Source organism: Pan paniscus, chromosome 11, assembly GCF_029289425.2.
Source record: "Pan paniscus chromosome 11, NHGRI_mPanPan1-v2.0_pri, whole genome shotgun sequence".
Taxonomy (NCBI): Eukaryota; Metazoa; Chordata; class Mammalia; order Primates; family Hominidae; genus Pan; species Pan paniscus.
Genome location: NC_073260.2, coordinates 67,474,268 through 67,492,761, shown reverse-complemented (window position 1 = coordinate 67,492,761; position 18,494 = coordinate 67,474,268). Strand labels below are relative to the sequence as shown.

Below are 18,494 nucleotides of genomic sequence, written 5' to 3'. Positions count from 1 at the left end.
AGCCGTAAATAATTCTCTGAAATTGGGCAAATCAATTTGTAAAGGTAAAGGCTCGTGGGACATTGGACCACAGAGGTCATCTTCTGTTCCACTTTCTTCATTTCACAGAGATGTGAAGAAGCAGCTTGCCCAACATGAACAACTAAACAGCAACAGAATCCAGATTAAGCCCCCTGACTTTTGGGACAAAGGGTTTTTAACTTTGGGGAAGACGGGGGGTTGTAGCATCAGCAATTAAAAATTTGAAAGCACACTCTTTGACCTGGAAACTACAGGTTTAGAAATCAATAGTATAGAAACACTAAGGCAGGTGTGTCAAAAATATACATAGCAGGGTATTCACTGCAGTATTGTATACACAGTGCAAAATTGGAAGCAACCTATATATTGAACAATAGGGGAATTATTGTGTACAAGATATAACGGAAGGTACAAGGTATAACGGAATAAAATAACTGTTTAAAAAAATATGGTTCATTTAGGCCAGGCGCAGTGGCTCATGCCTTTAATCCTAGCACTTTGGGAGGTCAAGGCAGGCGGATCACCTGAGGTCAGGAGTTCGATACCAGCCTGGCCAACATGGAGAAACCCCATTTCTACTAAAAATACCAAAACTTAGCCAGGTGTGGTGGCAGGCACCTGTAATCCCAGCTACTCGGGAAGATGAGACAGGAGAATGGCTTGAACCCAGGAGGCAGAGGTTGCAGTGAGCCGAGATTGCACCACTGCACTCCAGCCTGGGTAACAGAGTGAGATACTGTCTCAAAAAAAAAAATAGTACATTTAAATATTCTGACATGGATATTCATGACAAACTGTAAATTGAAAGAAGCAAATTTCAGATTAAAGTGTAAATATAACCTCAATTTTTTTTTTTGTTTAAAAACATGGTCAGGCACAATGGCTCACGCCTGTAATCTCACCACTTTTGGAGGCAGAGGTGGGCCAATCACTTGAGACCATGAGTTCAAGATCAGCCTGGCCAACATGGCAAAACCCTGCCTCTACAAAAAATACAAAAATTTGCTGGGTGTGGTGGCACTTGCCTGTGTAATCCAGCTACTTGGGTTGCTGAGACAGGAGAATTGCTGGAACCCAGGAGGCAGAGGTTGCAGTGACCTGAGATGGCAGCACTACACTCCAGCCTGGGCAACAGAACAAGACTTTGTCTCAAAAAAAAAAAATTAAAAAATAAAAACAAATAAATAAAAAACAACATAAAGGTGTGTGTGTGGATGTATGCACATACAATGTCTGAAAAGTCACATACCACTGTTAATAGTGATTCTGTATAGGAAGAGGGATTTTTTAAAAACAAAAAACAACACAACAAAAAGAACCCCACAAGAATTATAAAACGACCCATTTCCTGAGGCATAAATGCAAGAAAGCCTCCTGGTCTGCAAACATCTCACACTCTGTAAAAATTCCAGGAGTAGATTGGAGGGCTGAAGTTTTGACACTGCATTGATCTTGATCACCCACCCCCATCCCCACCCCTAATACTTTGCTGTGAGAAATGATGTTCTTTCCATCTTACATGAAGTGCTATTCAAACCCAAGTTTCATTGTCCCCAGCAATCTCCTCTCAGACAGCTCCCTCCTTTAGCTACTCCTAGACAGAAATTCTGGAAAATCTTGGCACAGAGTCCTAATAAATCCCCCATCCTTATAAGATGGAATAGACTCCAACTCTTAAAAGTGTATTTTGCCCTTCTAGCTGTTATAAGATCATTCTAGAAGAAGACTGTGATTTTTATCTCCTGAGGTTTCTCTGAGGGCACACTCCATTGCCACAGCCTTCAGAACTGTGGACAGGTTGCCTCTTTTGGAAAGTTCAACAAAGTAAACTAAGAACTTTAATAGCTGCATTAAATCCTGGTGTTCTTTGTAAAAATGCCTTGGTGACAGTAATATTACAAAAAAATATTACTACCTGAGTATTTGCAGCCTCACTCTGAACCCTCAAGGCCTCCAGTTCCCAGTAAAGATAATTTTGTCTTTGCCTGATCAGCTTCTCTTCTTTGTCTACCCCAACTTGACTCCTGGGTTCCTGTGATACAGAAACAGGAGAATGCGAAGAAAGAGGTAGGACTAGAAAAACAGAATACAAGAGGCAAAGAAAAGTGGACAGTGTTGGCGAGTAGTGCGAAGGCGGCAGTGGAGAACAAGGGCTCCAGATGGGCTGTGACAGTGAGGAAGTGGAGTTGGGGGAACCTTAGACGATGTGGCTAGGATCTGTAAATTGAATCTCTTTTAATGCGTTCTGAGGACTGCAAGCAAAACTTAGAGTTTCATTTGCTTTTGGTTGTTTCTTTGAATGTTACACTGCCCTGAAACTTGGTGACATAAGGCCCAGGATTTATTCAGGTTATAATATATTCTAGAGGAAAAGGTGGGTATGACACCTGTATGACTGTCTTTAAAGAGACCAAGGCACAAAATTGGTTACTAAGGACTATTTATTGAGAAAATATAAATAGTTGATGCATATTATGATGAATACTCTAATTACAAAAGACAGCTGAGATTCAAAGAAAGAACCAGGTAACAAAATAAACTTCTAACTAGAAAATTACAATCACTGAAAGTTTTCAAACTCTGTTGTTCTTTTTTATCATAACAGTGACAAGACATGGAAAATTAAAATGCATATACTTAGGGGTATATGATCTCCCTTACTGAGATTTCCCTTACTATGGAAAGCTGAAGCCATTTTTACGCTTGGAAAAAAATGGCTGCAAGCCTCCAAATCAGAAACGGTATCCAGAGAAACCTGATTCCAGAAAAGTTGATGGATGCCTTTAATGTCCGTGGGCCTGGAGAAAATTAGGATGAAATTAGGAAAGAGGAAAATTTGAAAGTCAGTGAGGAAAGTACAAGGATTTACAAAAATGCCATTCTAATTTTACTTGAAATTATTTACCTTTTATGTGAATGGTATAATTACAACCAATGATACATCCATAAGTTGAGTTTACTTTAACAGAATAAACATTGTGGAAAGGGAAAGCATGAAATGCACTCATTTCGCTCTCCATGAGACCCAGAGCTGTTTAGGCCCCAAGGCCATAGCTCATGCACATCCACTGCAGGCATAAAAATTTAGAAATAAAATAAAAACAGAAACAATCACTCTACGCTGGACTGAAAAACTCAACCTGCAGAATGATGACAAATATCCCATTGTTAAATTTCAAAACCATAGAGGAGACAAAGGAAACCATGTATTTTTAAAATTATTAATTGTTGAAAGCTATTTCAATTATGTTTATTTTTTCAGAGTATTTCTACATTTCAAATGATATATCCAACAGCAGAATTTTTAAAATTAGGTTTTGCATTTCAAACAAAGCTCAAAGATGTTGAGAAAATAAAGGAAACAAAACCAACCTCAGATACCCAGATACTGTTCTTCCTTCCAGCAACACAAAAACTGAGTCTTATTCAAGATCACTGGCATTCTTCCCTGTGCGACAGAGGACTGTGAGGTTCAAGTCCATACATGGCTGTCATTCAAAGGATGAGTATGGAAGAGTGGCTAAGAAGAAAACTGTTGTAAATCGCATCAGTGGAGATTATCTCTAAGAAGGATTTCCATATAGTGATAGCTGTTAAACTCCAGGATGGAGGCCTGAGAAAATCTGTGGCCTGTTCTCCAGATGTCAGGACAAATAGAAGGAATGCTTCTTAATCCAAGATGCTGCAATTGGTAGGAATCAATGAAAAATTGCAGAGGGGGATATTTGTCACCCCCTATTTCATTCTAAAACATATTTATTTCATTTAGCTTCCAAAAACATTGACAAAGACCATGGTCAGGTGGGGAGTTTCTGTCTTTTGAAGGCTGTAAGAGTAATGAGCACTTCCTGAAGGGAGAGTATTAAATTGGAAGTTTGAATTGACTCTTTGATATAAGCTTGTGTTTTGTGAAATTTGTGTTAGTGGTGAATATGATTGCCATTGTCCTGCTTTAGAATCTGGATTGGTTTTTTTGTTGATTGGTTGGTTGGTTGATGATTTTTTTAACATTTGATTGTATTTATTGCTCTAGCAATGCAGAAAAAAAGTGAGCTTCCCACGGTAGGCATATATCAGATTTAATTAGAGTTCTGTCCAATATCCGAAGCAGAGAATTAATATTTTCTTGAGATTTTTATGGTAATAGTAGTAACTAATGCATACGAAAAGTTTATTATGTGCTAGACCTGTTCTAAGTGCTTCAGAGTTTAACTTCATATCATTTTTAAAACAAGATGGTACAATCCTTATAACCTGGTACTGTAACTGGAGCAGACCCTAAAAGTGTTGCATCCATATACTGTAGACCACTAGAAGACTCCAAACCAAGATCATTTTCATCTTCATTTTGCAGATCAAGAAAGTGAAGGACATAAAAGTTAGATTTTTCCAAGCTCACCCAACTAGTAGGTAACAGAGTTGATGTTTGAATCCAGTACTGCATAATTGATATCACCTCCCCATTTATGTGGCAGTAACTTTTTGCATGAAATCAGAGTTATAAGGAGCATTCTCCAAAACACAAATATCATAGAAATTTCATGAAGTTTCATAGAATGTATGTGCATATAAAATTGCAGAATGTGAAAGATAGAGATAGCAACTTCTAGGAACAACTTGGTCTCCCACAGCTGGTTTGAATTAACATTAAGAACCAACATGAAGACATGAGAAGCACAGAGCAGAGTGTTCTCCAACAGGCACTCCTGGAAATCCTGATTCCATGCAGAATCACAAACCTCAGATATATATTTCCATACTCCTGACAGGCTATTAGCTTGCAGCTGAAACACAAGATGTGATCTTGGCTCAGGGGAAACAGGCATTAGGATGCCTACCTCAGAGCCAGTTAACAGAGGCAAAGAAAAAAACAGACACAGGCACTTTTGAAATAGGAACTGAAATGAAAAAGTTTGAATTTGCTCATCAATACAAATTTGGGATGATGAAACCATCTACAGGTAGCCAAAAAATAAACACCTCGCAAACCTCTGACTATATGTGCACATATGAAATTGCCTCCAATCTCCCATGCAACACAACAGTGCTAGAGCCATCTCCCTGGGGACATTTGAAACTCACAAATCATTAATGTTTCTATCTGATACCCAGAAACAGTGCTCAGTCCCAGAGATGACCATTGACTAAGTGACAGGCTTGGGCACATAATACTTTTCTGGTCAAATTAAAACAAATTATAAATATTACCAAACTGAGTTTCATCTGTTTATAAGTTCAAGTGTGTTTATTTGTTCTAAACTGAACATATGGTTGTACCACAATGGATAGCCATAAAGTGTATAAATTTTTAGCCAAATTTGGAGAGCTCTTTACAGAGCATTATAAAAGGAAAGCCACAACATTCTAACTCATAAAGAGAACTCCAAGTCTTTACTCAACAGTGCAGTGTTCAACATAAAACAACCTAGGGTCTCAGAAACTTGTCAGTGTTCTCTGTGAGTTTCCACAGAGAACAATAACAAGAAATTTAGAGCAGAGCTGCCTCTTTGACAATCTCTGCCCACAGAGTTCAAGCTAAGCCAGCACTACCAGAGGCATCATGGAAAACCTAGGATTGGTTTTCATCCAGCCTTAAGTAAATTACACAGACTTCCAAGGAACTAGTTGCAAGACAGCCTAGAGTCTGAGGCCAAGGAAAACTTTCTACACCCCCTTGCAGAACTATTTGCTCAATTTCTGCACCCTTTATCAAATTTTCCAGCAATAGGCAAATGGAAAGCATATAATGTTTAGACACATTCATTTATACACAAGTGAAAAGCCCAGAACTCAGATCTTTCCTGAGTTGGCCAGAGACCCCACCCTCCCCAGCATTCATGCCCACAGCAGGTGGCCTTATGATGCTCGATAGGATCAAACAGGGATTTTCTGCTCCAGAGGGGATTTGGAAACCCTCCCTAACCCTGCTGGGTCAAGGAACTCTGTTCTCACATCCTGGCTCAGGCAACAGAGCTTGAGGTTCTTTAACACAGGATATGGTTGTCAAATAACATTGCAGAGGCCCCTTCTGTCACCTCCATCTCTGTAACAAGATCTGTGTTACAGAATGACTGATATTAAGGGGTAGATGATTGAAATATTTAGGCATAGCGAGGTCCTTCCCTGCAATCACATTACATGGGCCAAGGTCAACTCCACTCTTGGACCCCTTCTCAAGGAATTCTCAGATTCAAGACTAAGCTCTTCCACTGCCAGGGGGGCTCTGCTTGCTAGGCTGACGAGGCCACCTGTGTCGCATTTGCCTCTCTGTCTCCAGTTTCTAGCACCAGTGCCTGACATTGTTAAAAACTCTCTGATGAATGAATGTTTTGGCAAGTCAGGTGACCATAAGGAGCCTATCATGTATTAGGCATCTGCTCTGTTTAGCTCCATTGATTAATCACTCACCGAGTTCTTGTGACAAGCCAGGCCATGCTAGGATGCAAAGATGATTAAGGCACAATCTTGTCCTGAAGGGCCTTGCAGTCTAGGGGAGGCCTCACAGGCCAGTGGTTCTGAAAGAGCCTGAAAATGGAAATATGGCCACCATATGTAGATTCTGAATCTTTCTGGCTGACTTCAAGAAGGCAATTGAGTGCTCTGTGACTTTCTAGGAAAGTTACCAAGGGAAAGATATTTGGATGAAGTGAAAAGCTCAAAAGACAGGTTAGTTAAAAAAATGGTCATTCACTTTGACTCCATAACCTCCCTTCTGGAACTAGTCCCAGAGAAATTGGCCAAAAAAAAAAAAATAAATAAAGAGAGAAAGACAAAAGCCTAAATGTACAAAGATGTTTATTACTGCACTATTATAATAGGGAACAACTGTAAACCATTTAAATGTCCATCAATAGGGAAAGGGCTAGTAAATTATGGCACAACTATAACATTAGATATGAAAAGTGGAACACAAATGTGTATAGGGTCCTGTGATTGAAACCATATATACATATGAACAAAGATCAGAAATGTGTTAAAAACAATTATATGTATGTGTAAGAAATCTGAAGGTTATAAGAGTCCTTTATATATTTTCCTCACTGGATACTCACAATAACCCTGGAAAATAGGCAGTATGATTGTGACATCCTCTTTTTTTTTTTTTTTAAAATACATGAGGAATTGGGATTTAGGAAGATAAGTGACTTGTCCAAGTTCAGAGTAGAAAATTTAAACACAAGAAAGACATCTCACCCCAAATTCCTCCTTTCCATTATACTCTCTGCCTCTGGGGAATGAAAATAGTTGCTGGGCAACTTCTGCAAGTATTTAATCATGGACATAATTTTTAAATTTCAAGTGCTTTTGATAGTAAAGTCAGTTTAAAAAATATATAGCTAAAGCAGCATAAAGAGGTTTTACACACCAAATATCAACAACAACTACCACTATAAAAATCTTAGCTGAGAAGTCAGAAAGTATCTCTCTTTTTTTAAATCTAAAACTAAAAGGATGTGAAATGTGAAATCTAGTGTACTTTCAATACACATTTATTTCGATTTAAATTATAGAAAACCACTTTGAGCATCCCTTAGTGCTTTTTGTGTCCTGAGTTTACTTACAGTGAAAGTCAAGACTCTGCATCATTAATCAGTAAAATTTAACAAATTATTATCATACTGTTTGGCCAATGAACACAATTGATTCAAGATGATTTCTCTTCCACATGCCAAGAAAAAAAACAATGAACAAATAAACACCATTTACCCAGAATATTTAGCATGTGACCTATTCTGGATTAAAAATATTTCTAAAATGTAGGTATCTCAACTCCAAAATACGATAATGCTTAGGATAGGATTTGATCCAAACTCAACTCCTCTTGGAGTGCTCTCTTGGGTTTTTTTCTCCATTATGTACATTAAGGAATATAAGATAAGATATATATTTGTGAAATTTCAAGTCAATCTTCTCCAATGTACATAAACAATGGAAAGTCTCCACATCCCTCCATCACCAGCAATAGCTCCTGGGAATCTCCTCTACTCTAATCCTTACCACTCTCGACCCCTTTCATGGTGGATTGGACAACCAGATGGGATGCTTTCACTGTGGGCCCTGCCTGCCATCTTTTGAAAACAATTCAGCAGCTTGGATGCTTCTGCCATGTCATCAAGGGAGTTGCCTCTCCTGCATTCCTCTTGCTCTTTTTTTCCTCACTCCTGTAGAACTTTTGATAACTCTGGCTTGTTCCTAAACTTGTGTTTTTGCTTGCCAAGGAACAGTAAAAGAGAAAGAGGTGACTTATACTAGAAAGAGCATACAGAAAAGCCCTCAAAAAAGATGATCTCCCATTATAATTATCTAACTGTTTATTTCAAATAAGAAACTTTTAAAACAATGAATAGCAAATGAAGGGCTAGAGGATTATACCAAATTTGTCTTAGTAGAAATTTGTTTAATCATATAATTATATGAATTTCAGAGAAAGGAAGAAGAAGGTCAATTTTGGACCTCAGAAGACAGGTCTAACTAATAAGGGCAACTTGAAGTCATGGTGTCTGGTTTTGCAAGCGTTCTTTAAAATCAAACAGTGCAACCTCCCACTAGTCCCCTAAGAGACATTAATAGGTACACCTGGGATGGTAGTTCATTGCTCAAATATGTTTGGGAAATGCTACATTCTGTAGTCCTTACTGGAGAATCACAACAATCTGTCAAAGGCTATGAAAAGTGAAGAAGTTAAGAAACTTGCTTTATATTTATTTCATCCTTTTCCAAATTTATTTTGTCCACGGAATCCTTCTGCCTTGTTTAAGAACACCCATTAACATTTCTCGTGAGTAGTGCTATAGCTTTGGTTGACCCAAAATTCACATGTTGAAACCTAGTTATCAATAATATGATTTTAGGAGGTGGGACCTTTTGGGGGTGATTAGATCCCAAGGGCAGATCCCTTGTGAATGAGATTAGAGCCCTTATAAAAGAAGCCCCTGAGAGCTGCCTTGCCCCTTCCACCATGTGAGGACACAGCAAGAAGAAACCATGTATAAACCAGGAAGCCAGGCCCTCACCAGACACCCAACACACCAGCTCCTTGATTTTGGACTTCTCAGCTTTCAGTACTGTGAGAAATAAATTTCTGTTGTTCATAAGCCACACTGTCTGTATTATTTTGTGATAGCAGCTGGAACAGACTAAGACAAAGGGTGTTCCATGAAACACTTTGTGGGAAATGCGAAGTTGAGTCTTTTCTACACTAAACAACATCTCAGGCTTTTTCAGCAGCTCTTCATAGGAAACATTTCTAGACGCTTTACCTTCCTTGTTCATCATGAGGTCTGAGGCTTGCAGAGGGCAGATATGCATAGAGAGGAGAGAGGAGTTCTGAGATGAAGTTAGAAGAAAATTGGCCACAGACTATGTCTACTTATTTTGTCAAGAGATACAGCAGTAGTGAATCAGGGTGGGTTTGGAAGTAAAACTCAGCCTCCTCAAATTCAGCCCAGTCTTCCCCATTTAGGTACATTCTGTTTCTCTAATACTGTCCTGTTTTCTTGTCCACTTCCTGCTCCTTCCATTGCAAGGAGGAAAGGAGGGGAGGGAATGGAGTTACGTGTATGCGTGACCACACTTTTTCCATGCAGAGGAACATGGTGTAGTATTTGAGGGATGTCTCTGACTATTTATGGAATTGCAAAGGGTCTTCAAGGGCCTCAGGCCCCAAAAGAAAGAGAGAAAGAGGGAGGCAGAGAGAGAGAAAGAGAGACAGAGACAGAGAGAGAGAGAGAGAGAGAGAGAGAAAGAGATTTTGTGCTCTTGGGGTTATTTCCCAAAGGCTGCCATTCCAGGGGAAGAGAAACAACCTGATTGAACCTAATGTCAGCTCTGCATGCCATTCTCAACACCAAGCTCTTCAGTCCTGCTCCTCAGAGCACTCTCCCTTCAAAGGCGCCTCACCACCATTTACTCTATCAAATTCAGGTTCTTGTGTGTTCTTTTAAATTTTTGCCCTTGCAGAATGGCCATAATCCAAAAATAAAAAAATATATAGTAGATGTTGGTGTGGATGCGGTGAACAGGGAACACTTCTATACTGCTGGTGGGAATGTAAACTAGTACAACCACTATGGAAAACAGTGTGGAGATTCCTTAAAGAATTAAAAGTAGAACTACCATTTGATCCAGCAATCCCACTACTGGGTGTCCACTCAGAGGAAAAGAAGTCATTATACGAAAAAGATACTTGCACATGCATGTTTATAGCAGCACAATTTACAATAGGAAAAACATGGAACCAACCCAAATGCCCATCAATCAATGAGTGGATAAAGAAACTGTGGTATATATATACAATGGAATACTACTCAGCCATAAAAAGGAATGAATTAATGGCATTTGCAGGGACCTGGATGAGACTCTTGACTATTACTCTAAGTGAAGTAATTCAGGAATGGGAAACCCAACATGGTATATTCTCACTCCTAAGTGGGAGCTAAGCTATGAGGATGCAAAGGCATAAGAATGACACAATGGACTTTGGGAACACAGGGGGAAAGGGTGGGAAGGGGATGAGAGACAAAAGACTACAAATAGCATGCACTGTGTACTGCTCAGGTGATGGGTGCACCAAAATCTCACAAATCACCACTAAAGAACTCACTCATGTAACCAAACACCACCTGTTTCCCAATAACCTATGGGAAAAAATTTTTTTTAATTATGCCCTTGCAGACTGCTTTTATCATATTACTTATTTTCTTATTGCTGTGCTAATTAATTTATTTTAATTACCTCATCAACAATATGCCTTCTTACTTTTCTAGATGAATGAGGAAGAAAGTACACCAGGCCCGGCTAGGTGGCTCACACCTATAATTCCAGAATTTTGGGAGGCTGAGGCAGGAGGATCACTTGAGCCTAGGAGTTTGAGACCATCCTGGGCAACATAGTGAAACCCCTCTCAAAAAAACAAAAAACAAAACAAAACAAAACAAAAAACCACCACACAAGGAGTGACTCTTGAGGGTCAGTTTTGTTACCAAGAGGTAGGGGATGGGGACATTAGCCCCAACAGTAATCTCCTTCAGCTCCTCCCAATAATATAACTCAACATGAATAAAAACTGAGTGTTTGCTATGCAAATGGAGTTCCCAGGCAAACCCCCCATATAGATAGTTTTGAGCCAATCAATGCTACTAAATGTTTTTTCAGATCAATAAATTATTATTTTATTGTTGAGATTGTTCCTCCTACTTGGCTACTTGGTCTATCAAAAGTTAGGAAAATTACAGTAAGGTCTCTTACTATATAGCTCCTAAATTTTTTTTTTTACATTTAAAAATTATTTATTTATATATTCTGATGCTGTCATTCAATACATAAATATTTATGATAGTTATTTAAAATAAATAAAAGTGATCTTCATTGCTTTAACATTTTATTACCTTGATTTTTGCTTTTTTCTCTTTGTTTTTTATATATTTGCCTAATTTTTAATTTTAAACCACTTTGAATCACATTTTTTAGGCATATCTCTTATAAACAGTATAAAGTTAGATTCTATATTATCTTTCTTCTCTACAAATTGTACTATGCATGTCTTAATCTAGTATCCATCTACAAAGTAAGCATCTGGATTCAGTCAGGGGCCAGTCAGGAAAGCAGAATCAGCTCTAAGTATTTCTGTTTTGTTTTGTTTTGCTTTGTTTTTGAGACAGAGTCTCACTCTGTCACCCAGGCTGGAGTACAGTGGTATGATCTCCGCTCACTGCAACCTCCGCCTCCTGGGTTCAAGTGATTCTCCTGCCTCAGCCTCCTGAGTAGCTGGGATTACAGGCACGCACCACCATGCCTGACTAATTTTTGTATTTTTAGTAAAGACAGGTTTCTCCATGTTGGCCAGGCTGGTCTTGAACTCCTGACCTCAGGTGATCTGCCTCCCTCAGCCTCCCCAAATGCTGAGATTACCAGCGTGAGCCACCATGCCTGGCCAGCTCTAAGTATTTCAAACACAAGGAATTTAATATGGAGAATCCATTGCCCATAAGATGGAAGAGCTCAGACACCAAACAGAAGAGAGACCATCTATAGATAAACAACATCAGGTAACTGCTGTAGCCTCTGAGGCTGGAGCCACCCAACAGGACCCAGCCAGCCACCAGGGGTGAGAGAAGAAGCAGGCCCTAGGCAGAGGCCTATGCAGTGGAACTCCTGGAGATACAGGGCAGATTAGGGGAAGATCAGTGAACGGGGCAGAGTGCAAATGTGAAAATGATCAGCACACACCTCGTCTCCCCTTTGTAACACTATGTACCCTGACATGGACATGTGCACCTGCATGTCCACGTGTGCATATGCACACATATACTCATCACACATTATTCATTGAACTAGCTTTCATCAGCTTTTCCTTTCAGATAAGAAACCATCCATGGACAAAGCATACATCCCAAGTTACATCTATGATCATCATAACACCTTACACTTTATAACACTTCACTGTCCCAAAGCACATTCAAAACCATCTGTGCATTTTTATTTTAGCTTTCATAACCACCACATGAGGCAATGGAGGCATTTACATCTTCATTTTATAAACAAGGAAATTTGGAGAGATTAAGGTATCCAAATAATGCATCAAAGACTCAGGTATGACATCCCAGATTCCTCAAGCACCAAGACCAGGCTCTATGTTGTGTCTCCCGATGAACATCTGAAGGTCATGGGTGTGCACAGTAAGATCTATAGGCTCTAAGGTACCACATCTGGCCATAGATTAAGAAACAAGGCTATACTAAACTAATTACTGGCAATAGTCAGCCTCTCAATTCTTTATACTTCATATAACCCATTTTAAGAAAATGTCATCACAATGATCATTTGTATAGTACATGACAGTTTACCATGTGCCTCCATATTTCCACAATTGATGTAATATTCCTAAAATACAGCATGATAAATACCCATATCTAACTGGCATGCATTGTGAGTGAATAAGCTCAAGGTCAGTGGAGCCATTTTTACAGTCCTCATAGATAATATGAACCTTGCATCCTACTTCATAAATTCAAAGGGGTCAGTTTCCTTCAGTTGTACTCAAGATCACAAGCAGAGAATTTTTCTTCAGATGTGACCTACTTCTGACTACTCCTCCAACCCACAGAATCACAGATGACAAAGCAGCTCTGACTCTGTCTTTGAGCCACACCAAGCCTCAGAGGTTTGCTGCTGGGAGGAACATAACTCTAGGGTCTTCGGAGCCCCCAGAGGGAGAGCTGAGCTGAGACTGCCATCAATACAGCAGGAATGGCTGAGCCCATTAAATAGCAGGAATTCCTCTAGGTGTACATTTTCAGCTTGATGATACCTTGATTTGGTGTGCAAGCAGTGACAGGTCCAAACACTGGGGTCAAGACATTTTCCATGCACTTGAAAAGCTTCCTTAAGTGAGACTACAGATCAAAGGCAGCTACGCCATTTGGTAGGGAGCATTCAAAGCCTGATGGGAATCTGATTTTAACAGACAGTCTTCCAGCAGCATTAACACTCTGCAGAATGGAGAAGAGGGGGATATCTCAACAATGTGAGGCTCTAACAGAATTCTGTCAAGAGGGGAAAAGGCCATCCACTGCAAAAGAGGCACAAATCCTGCCCTAGATGTTACACTGAAAATTCTTTGATTTCTACCACAAAATTATTCTGTCTTGGCTCTGAGATAACTGACATTGCCAGACTGGGGGCATTTAAATGCTAAGTAAAGACAGCAATAGATACTGGTTACCAGGGAATGCTTCTAAGCAAAGCTAAGTCTCTGAGAGGATCAGCAGAGGAATTGTGGAGCTATCCTAGTCCTACTTTCTTCCCCCAGACCCCTAAAGTATGGCTTCTTCTGCCTCAGTTTTAAAATACCCCAGCTCGGTCTGAAGCAGTACCTACTCTGATCATGGCCAAATCCTCCCCACAACCAATTCCTCCCAAAGAAGGATGCCCTTCTTTTCTAGACACCTGACTGGTGGAAATAGAGGAGGAGAAGCAAAGATAAGGGCTGGGAGCTCAGCAATAAACCTATTTGTGTTTTGCTGTTTTGCCCATAAAATGGCCAGTGATGGAGACCCCATATATTCGTTGAAAATTGCCAGCAATCTTAGAACTTTAAAACTTGGTGGAAAAAAAAAGTTAAAACATATTATCTTCTATTCATCTTCTTTCTTAGACAACAAAATCTACACATCATGGTGCCTGTATCTCACTGCTAATTAAAAATTAATAATCAGCTATGGAATTGAGATCAATTTTGTGTTACATTTAATCAAAGGTATTTCACCAGATTTCTTTGATCTGATTTTTCTGTTGAGATTTTAAAGCAGAGGTTTATTTCCACCTATACTTTGGGGCAGGGGCGCACCTTGTAAAGTATTAAGTAAAAGTTCCAGCCATTTTGAAACGGGCCACCTGATCTTTACCACATTCTCTTTTTCAGCCGACTATAAAGCTCGCATAAGCCTGGTTCCTCCTGCGGTATCATTTTACCCTCTGAACTTCATCTCCCAACACCTCCTTACTCTCTCTGACTCTGACACTCCAAGCAAGAGGCCACGGGGTGCTAGAGGGGGTTCAGGCTGGTGACCCGGCAGGGGTTCCCAGGAGAAGGAGAAAGGGGTCTTGACAAAGGAGCTGTTCATCTCCCACCCCCACCGCAGCCAGCTGATAAGACCCCCAGGGCTCAGAGGGCATTCAGAAGGAGCCATCACAGGCGCAGAAACCACAGCACAGCCAGTCAAGTGCAGCAGCAAGTCGTCCTGCCAAACAGCAGGCCGCGGCAAAGTGAGAAACACAGGGGAAGGCTGCAGCAGCAACTGCAGCATCGTAGATTTCTTCTGCTTGAACACAAAGCATCCTTTCTCCTGTCACCTTTTCAGTCTAGGACAAGCTATCAGTAACAGAGTCTGATTTCCAAAGCACTTCTCTCTCACACCCTTAATGCAGCAGGATGTTAACTAAAAGGTCTGCAGGCTAAAAATAATATCACTTGTTGTCTGTAAAGCTGAGTGCATCAACAGAGTCAGGTTCTGAACTCAGATACCTTGTCTAAGCCAAAGTAGAATGGGAGGTGACAGAAACCCCATGGGGCTAATTCCGAGAGGATCCCTTCCTAAGTCCACAGAGTAAATACAACAGCATTCTAGTTGATTTGCCCAGTGAAATGGGACACTTTTGTGGGCAGGCTGATATGACTCCTAAGCTCAAGACACCTTTAGTCAAATTCAACAAACAAAATGGAATCACGCCAGCAGGTGACTATAGGGAGACATACGGGGATGTGATATAGTGAAGACTCAGGGAGATTTCACAACTTTGTACAGCAGTGGCTTGAAAGGATATAACTATATTTACCATAAAACAAGAAGTAGTCATTTTTACCTTACACAATTTATAAGAATTTTCAAAAAATAGAAATAACTCACATGTAATTCAGGTATACCAAACTTTCCTGCCTTCCTACTAAATGGAACTAGAAAAGCAAAATGCTGATTTTTTCCAGGTACTCCAAAAATACCTTTATAATTTTAACCGTAATTTGTTTAGTCTAAAAAGGTACTGCTCCAATACCAGAAGCTACAGGTGAAAAACATATCTCTCAACTGAAGACAACTTCTTGAATAACTGTGTCACTGACAAGTTTACTCTCTGAGCTTCAGTTTCCAAACTGAGAAGGAGGAATAACTGCCCTGCCTGTCCCACACTTCTGGCTGCTGAAATAATCTCAATCAATTTCTTTTTTCTTTCTTTCTTTATTTTTATTTTTTTACAAACTACATGCAAATTTAATTTTTCCAATTCATAAAGTAAAAGGGGTCCAATAAAACACTATCATGTCCTACCTCACAGGTTACTGTAGGTATTGTTTTCAAAATGTGAACAATACTACAGACTGAAGGTGGAAAAAAAAACCTAGTTGAAAGTAGAATTAGTTTTTAAGGGCATGGCTAAGGCAAAATTAGAAATATATATATAAGGCTGGGTGTGGTGGCCTACACATGTAATCCCAGCACTTTGGGAGGCTGAGGCATGGGGATCACTTGAGCCCAGGAGTTTGAGACCAGCCTAGGCAACATAGCAAGACCCCATGCTTACAGAAAATTTAAAAAAAAAATTAGTCAGGCATCGTGACACATGCCTGTGGTCCCAGCTTCTTGGGAGGCTGAGATGGGAGGATCACTTGAGCCCAGGAGGTTGAGGCTGCAGTAAGCCATGTTTGTGCCACTGCACTCCAGCCTGAGTGACAGAGAACCCCATCTCAAAAAAAATAAATAAATAAAAAGAAAAGAAATATATATAGGAATGGGAATTAGAACTCTCAAATGTAGAGCCACCCACTATGCCTACCCTTAAGCAAAATTGTCCCACCAATTCAAAATACCCACAGACATGTCCATTTTCATGATCTTGTATGGACATATACGAGACTTATGAGATATTCATTGCAGCATTATTTGCAATAGCCAAGCTGTGAGAACAAGTTAAATGTCCACTAACAGAAAAAGGGATAAAGTAAATGTGGTATATGTAGAAAATGGAATATTATTCAGACTTAAAAAGGAAACCTTGCCATATGCAAAAACATGGATGAACCTTGATGACTTTATGCTACGTGAAATAAACCAGTCACAGAAAGACAAATAATGCATGATTCCACTTGTGTCAGGTAATTAAAATAGTCAACCTCACAGAAAGAGTGTAGAATGGGGGATGCCAGGGGCTATGAAGACAGGGAAATGGGAAGCTTCTATTCAAGGGTTATAAAGCTTCAGTTATAAAGAGTGAAACGTTCCAGAGATCTACTGCACATCCTCATGCCTATAGTTAGCAATACTGTATTGTACACTTAAAAAATTGTTAAGAGGGTAGATCTCATGTTAGATGTTCTTACTACAATAAAAAAAGAAAAAGATACTGATGCACAAGAATAACTAATCTTTCTTCCCTCCCTTACCAAAAAAGATTCCCCACAGGAGAAGGCAGAAAACTAATTCATTATTAAAGTGAAGAGAGGAGAGAGGAGCCAAGATGGCTGAATAGGAACAGCTCCGGTCTACAGCTCCCAGCGTGAGAGACGCAGAAGACAGGCGATTTCTCCATTTCCATCTGAGGTACCGGGTTCATCTCACTAGGGAGTGCCAGACAGTGGGCGCAGGTCAGTGGGTGCGTGCACCATCCTCGAGCCGAAGCAGGGCGAGGCATTGCCTCACTTGGGAAGCGTGGGGTGTCAGGGAGTTCCTTTTCCTAGTCAAAGAAAGGGGTGACAGACGGCACCCGGAAGATTGGGTCACTCCCACCCGAATACTGCGCTTTTCCAATGGGCTTAAAAAACGGTGCACCAGGAGATTGTGTCCCGCACCTGGCTCGGAGGGTCCCACGCCCACGGAGTCTCACTGATTGCTAGCACAGCAGTCTGAGATCAAACTGCAAGGTGGCAGCGAGGCTGGGGGAGGGGCGCCCGCCATTGCCCAGGCTTGTTTAGGTAAACAAAGCAGCCAGGAAGCTCCAACTGGGTGGAGCCCACCACAGCTCAAGGAAGCCTGCCTGCCTCTGTAGGCTCCACCTCTGGGGGCAGGGCACAGACACACAAAAAGACAGCAGTAACCTCTGCAGACTTAAGTGTCCCTGTCTGACAGCTTTGAAGAGAGCAGTGGTTCTCCCAGCACACAGCTGGAGATCTGAGAACGGGCAGAATGCCTCCTCAAGTGGGTCCCTGACCGCTGACGCCCGAGCAGCCTAACTGGGAGGCACCCCCTAGCAGAGGCAGGCTGACACCTCACACGGCCGGGTACTCCAAAAGACCTGAAGCTGAAGGTCCTATCTGTTAGAAGGAAAACTAACAAACAGAAAGGACATCCACACCAAAAACCCATCTGTACATCACCATCATCAAAGACCAAAAGTAGATAAAAACCACAAAGATGGGGAAAAAACAGAGCAGAAAAACTGGAAACTCTAAAAAGCAGAGCGCCTCTCCTCCTCCAAAGGAACGCAGCGCCTCTCCTCCTCCACAGAAACGCAGCCCCTCACCAGCAACGGAACAAAGCTGGACGGAGAATGACTTTGACGAGCTGAGAGAAGAAGGCTTCAGGCGATCAAATTACTCTGAGCTACGGGAGGACATTCAAACCAAAGGCAAAGAAGTTGAAAACTTTGAAAAAAATTTAGAAGAATGTATAACTAGAATAACCAATACAGAGAAGTGCTTAAAGGAGCTGATGGAGCTGAAAACCAAGGCTCGAGAACTACATGAAGAATGCAGAAGCCTCAGGAGCTGATGCGATCAACTGGAAGAAAGGCTATCAGCGATGGAAGATGAAATGAATGAAATGAAGCAAGAAGGGAAGTTTAGAGAAAAAAGAATAAAAATAAACAAACAAAGCCTCCAAGAAATATGGGACTATGTGAAAAGACCAAATCTACGTCTGATTGGTGTACCTGAAAGTGACGGGGAGAATGGAACCAAGTTGGAAAACACTCTGCAGGATATC

The 18,494-nt window shown here is 40.6% G+C and overlaps 1 protein-coding gene across 7 annotated transcripts in view; it reads right to left on the bottom strand.

The window, feature by feature from the left end:
- Positions 1 to 18,494, bottom strand: part of LOC129393076 (serine/arginine-rich splicing factor 11) — a 60,296-nt gene that overhangs the window by 6,653 nt on the left and 35,149 nt on the right. For 2 of the 7 annotated variants that reach the window (XM_063593968.1, XM_063593972.1), the window contains 2 exons: positions 6,430 to 6,546; positions 2,445 to 3,703 (listed from right to left, as the gene is read on the bottom strand). The exons of 1 other annotated variant lie outside the window; for it this stretch is intronic. In XM_063593968.1, coding sequence (XP_063450038.1) covers positions 6,474 to 6,546 — 73 coding nt within the window. In that variant the 3' untranslated portion in view covers positions 2,445 to 3,703; positions 6,430 to 6,473. Of the gene's footprint in view, positions 1 to 2,444; positions 4,806 to 6,429; positions 6,547 to 18,494 lie in introns of those variants that run through there. 4 more of the 7 variants (XM_063593969.1, XR_010109037.1, XR_010109034.1 and 1 more) reach the window with 3 other exon arrangements.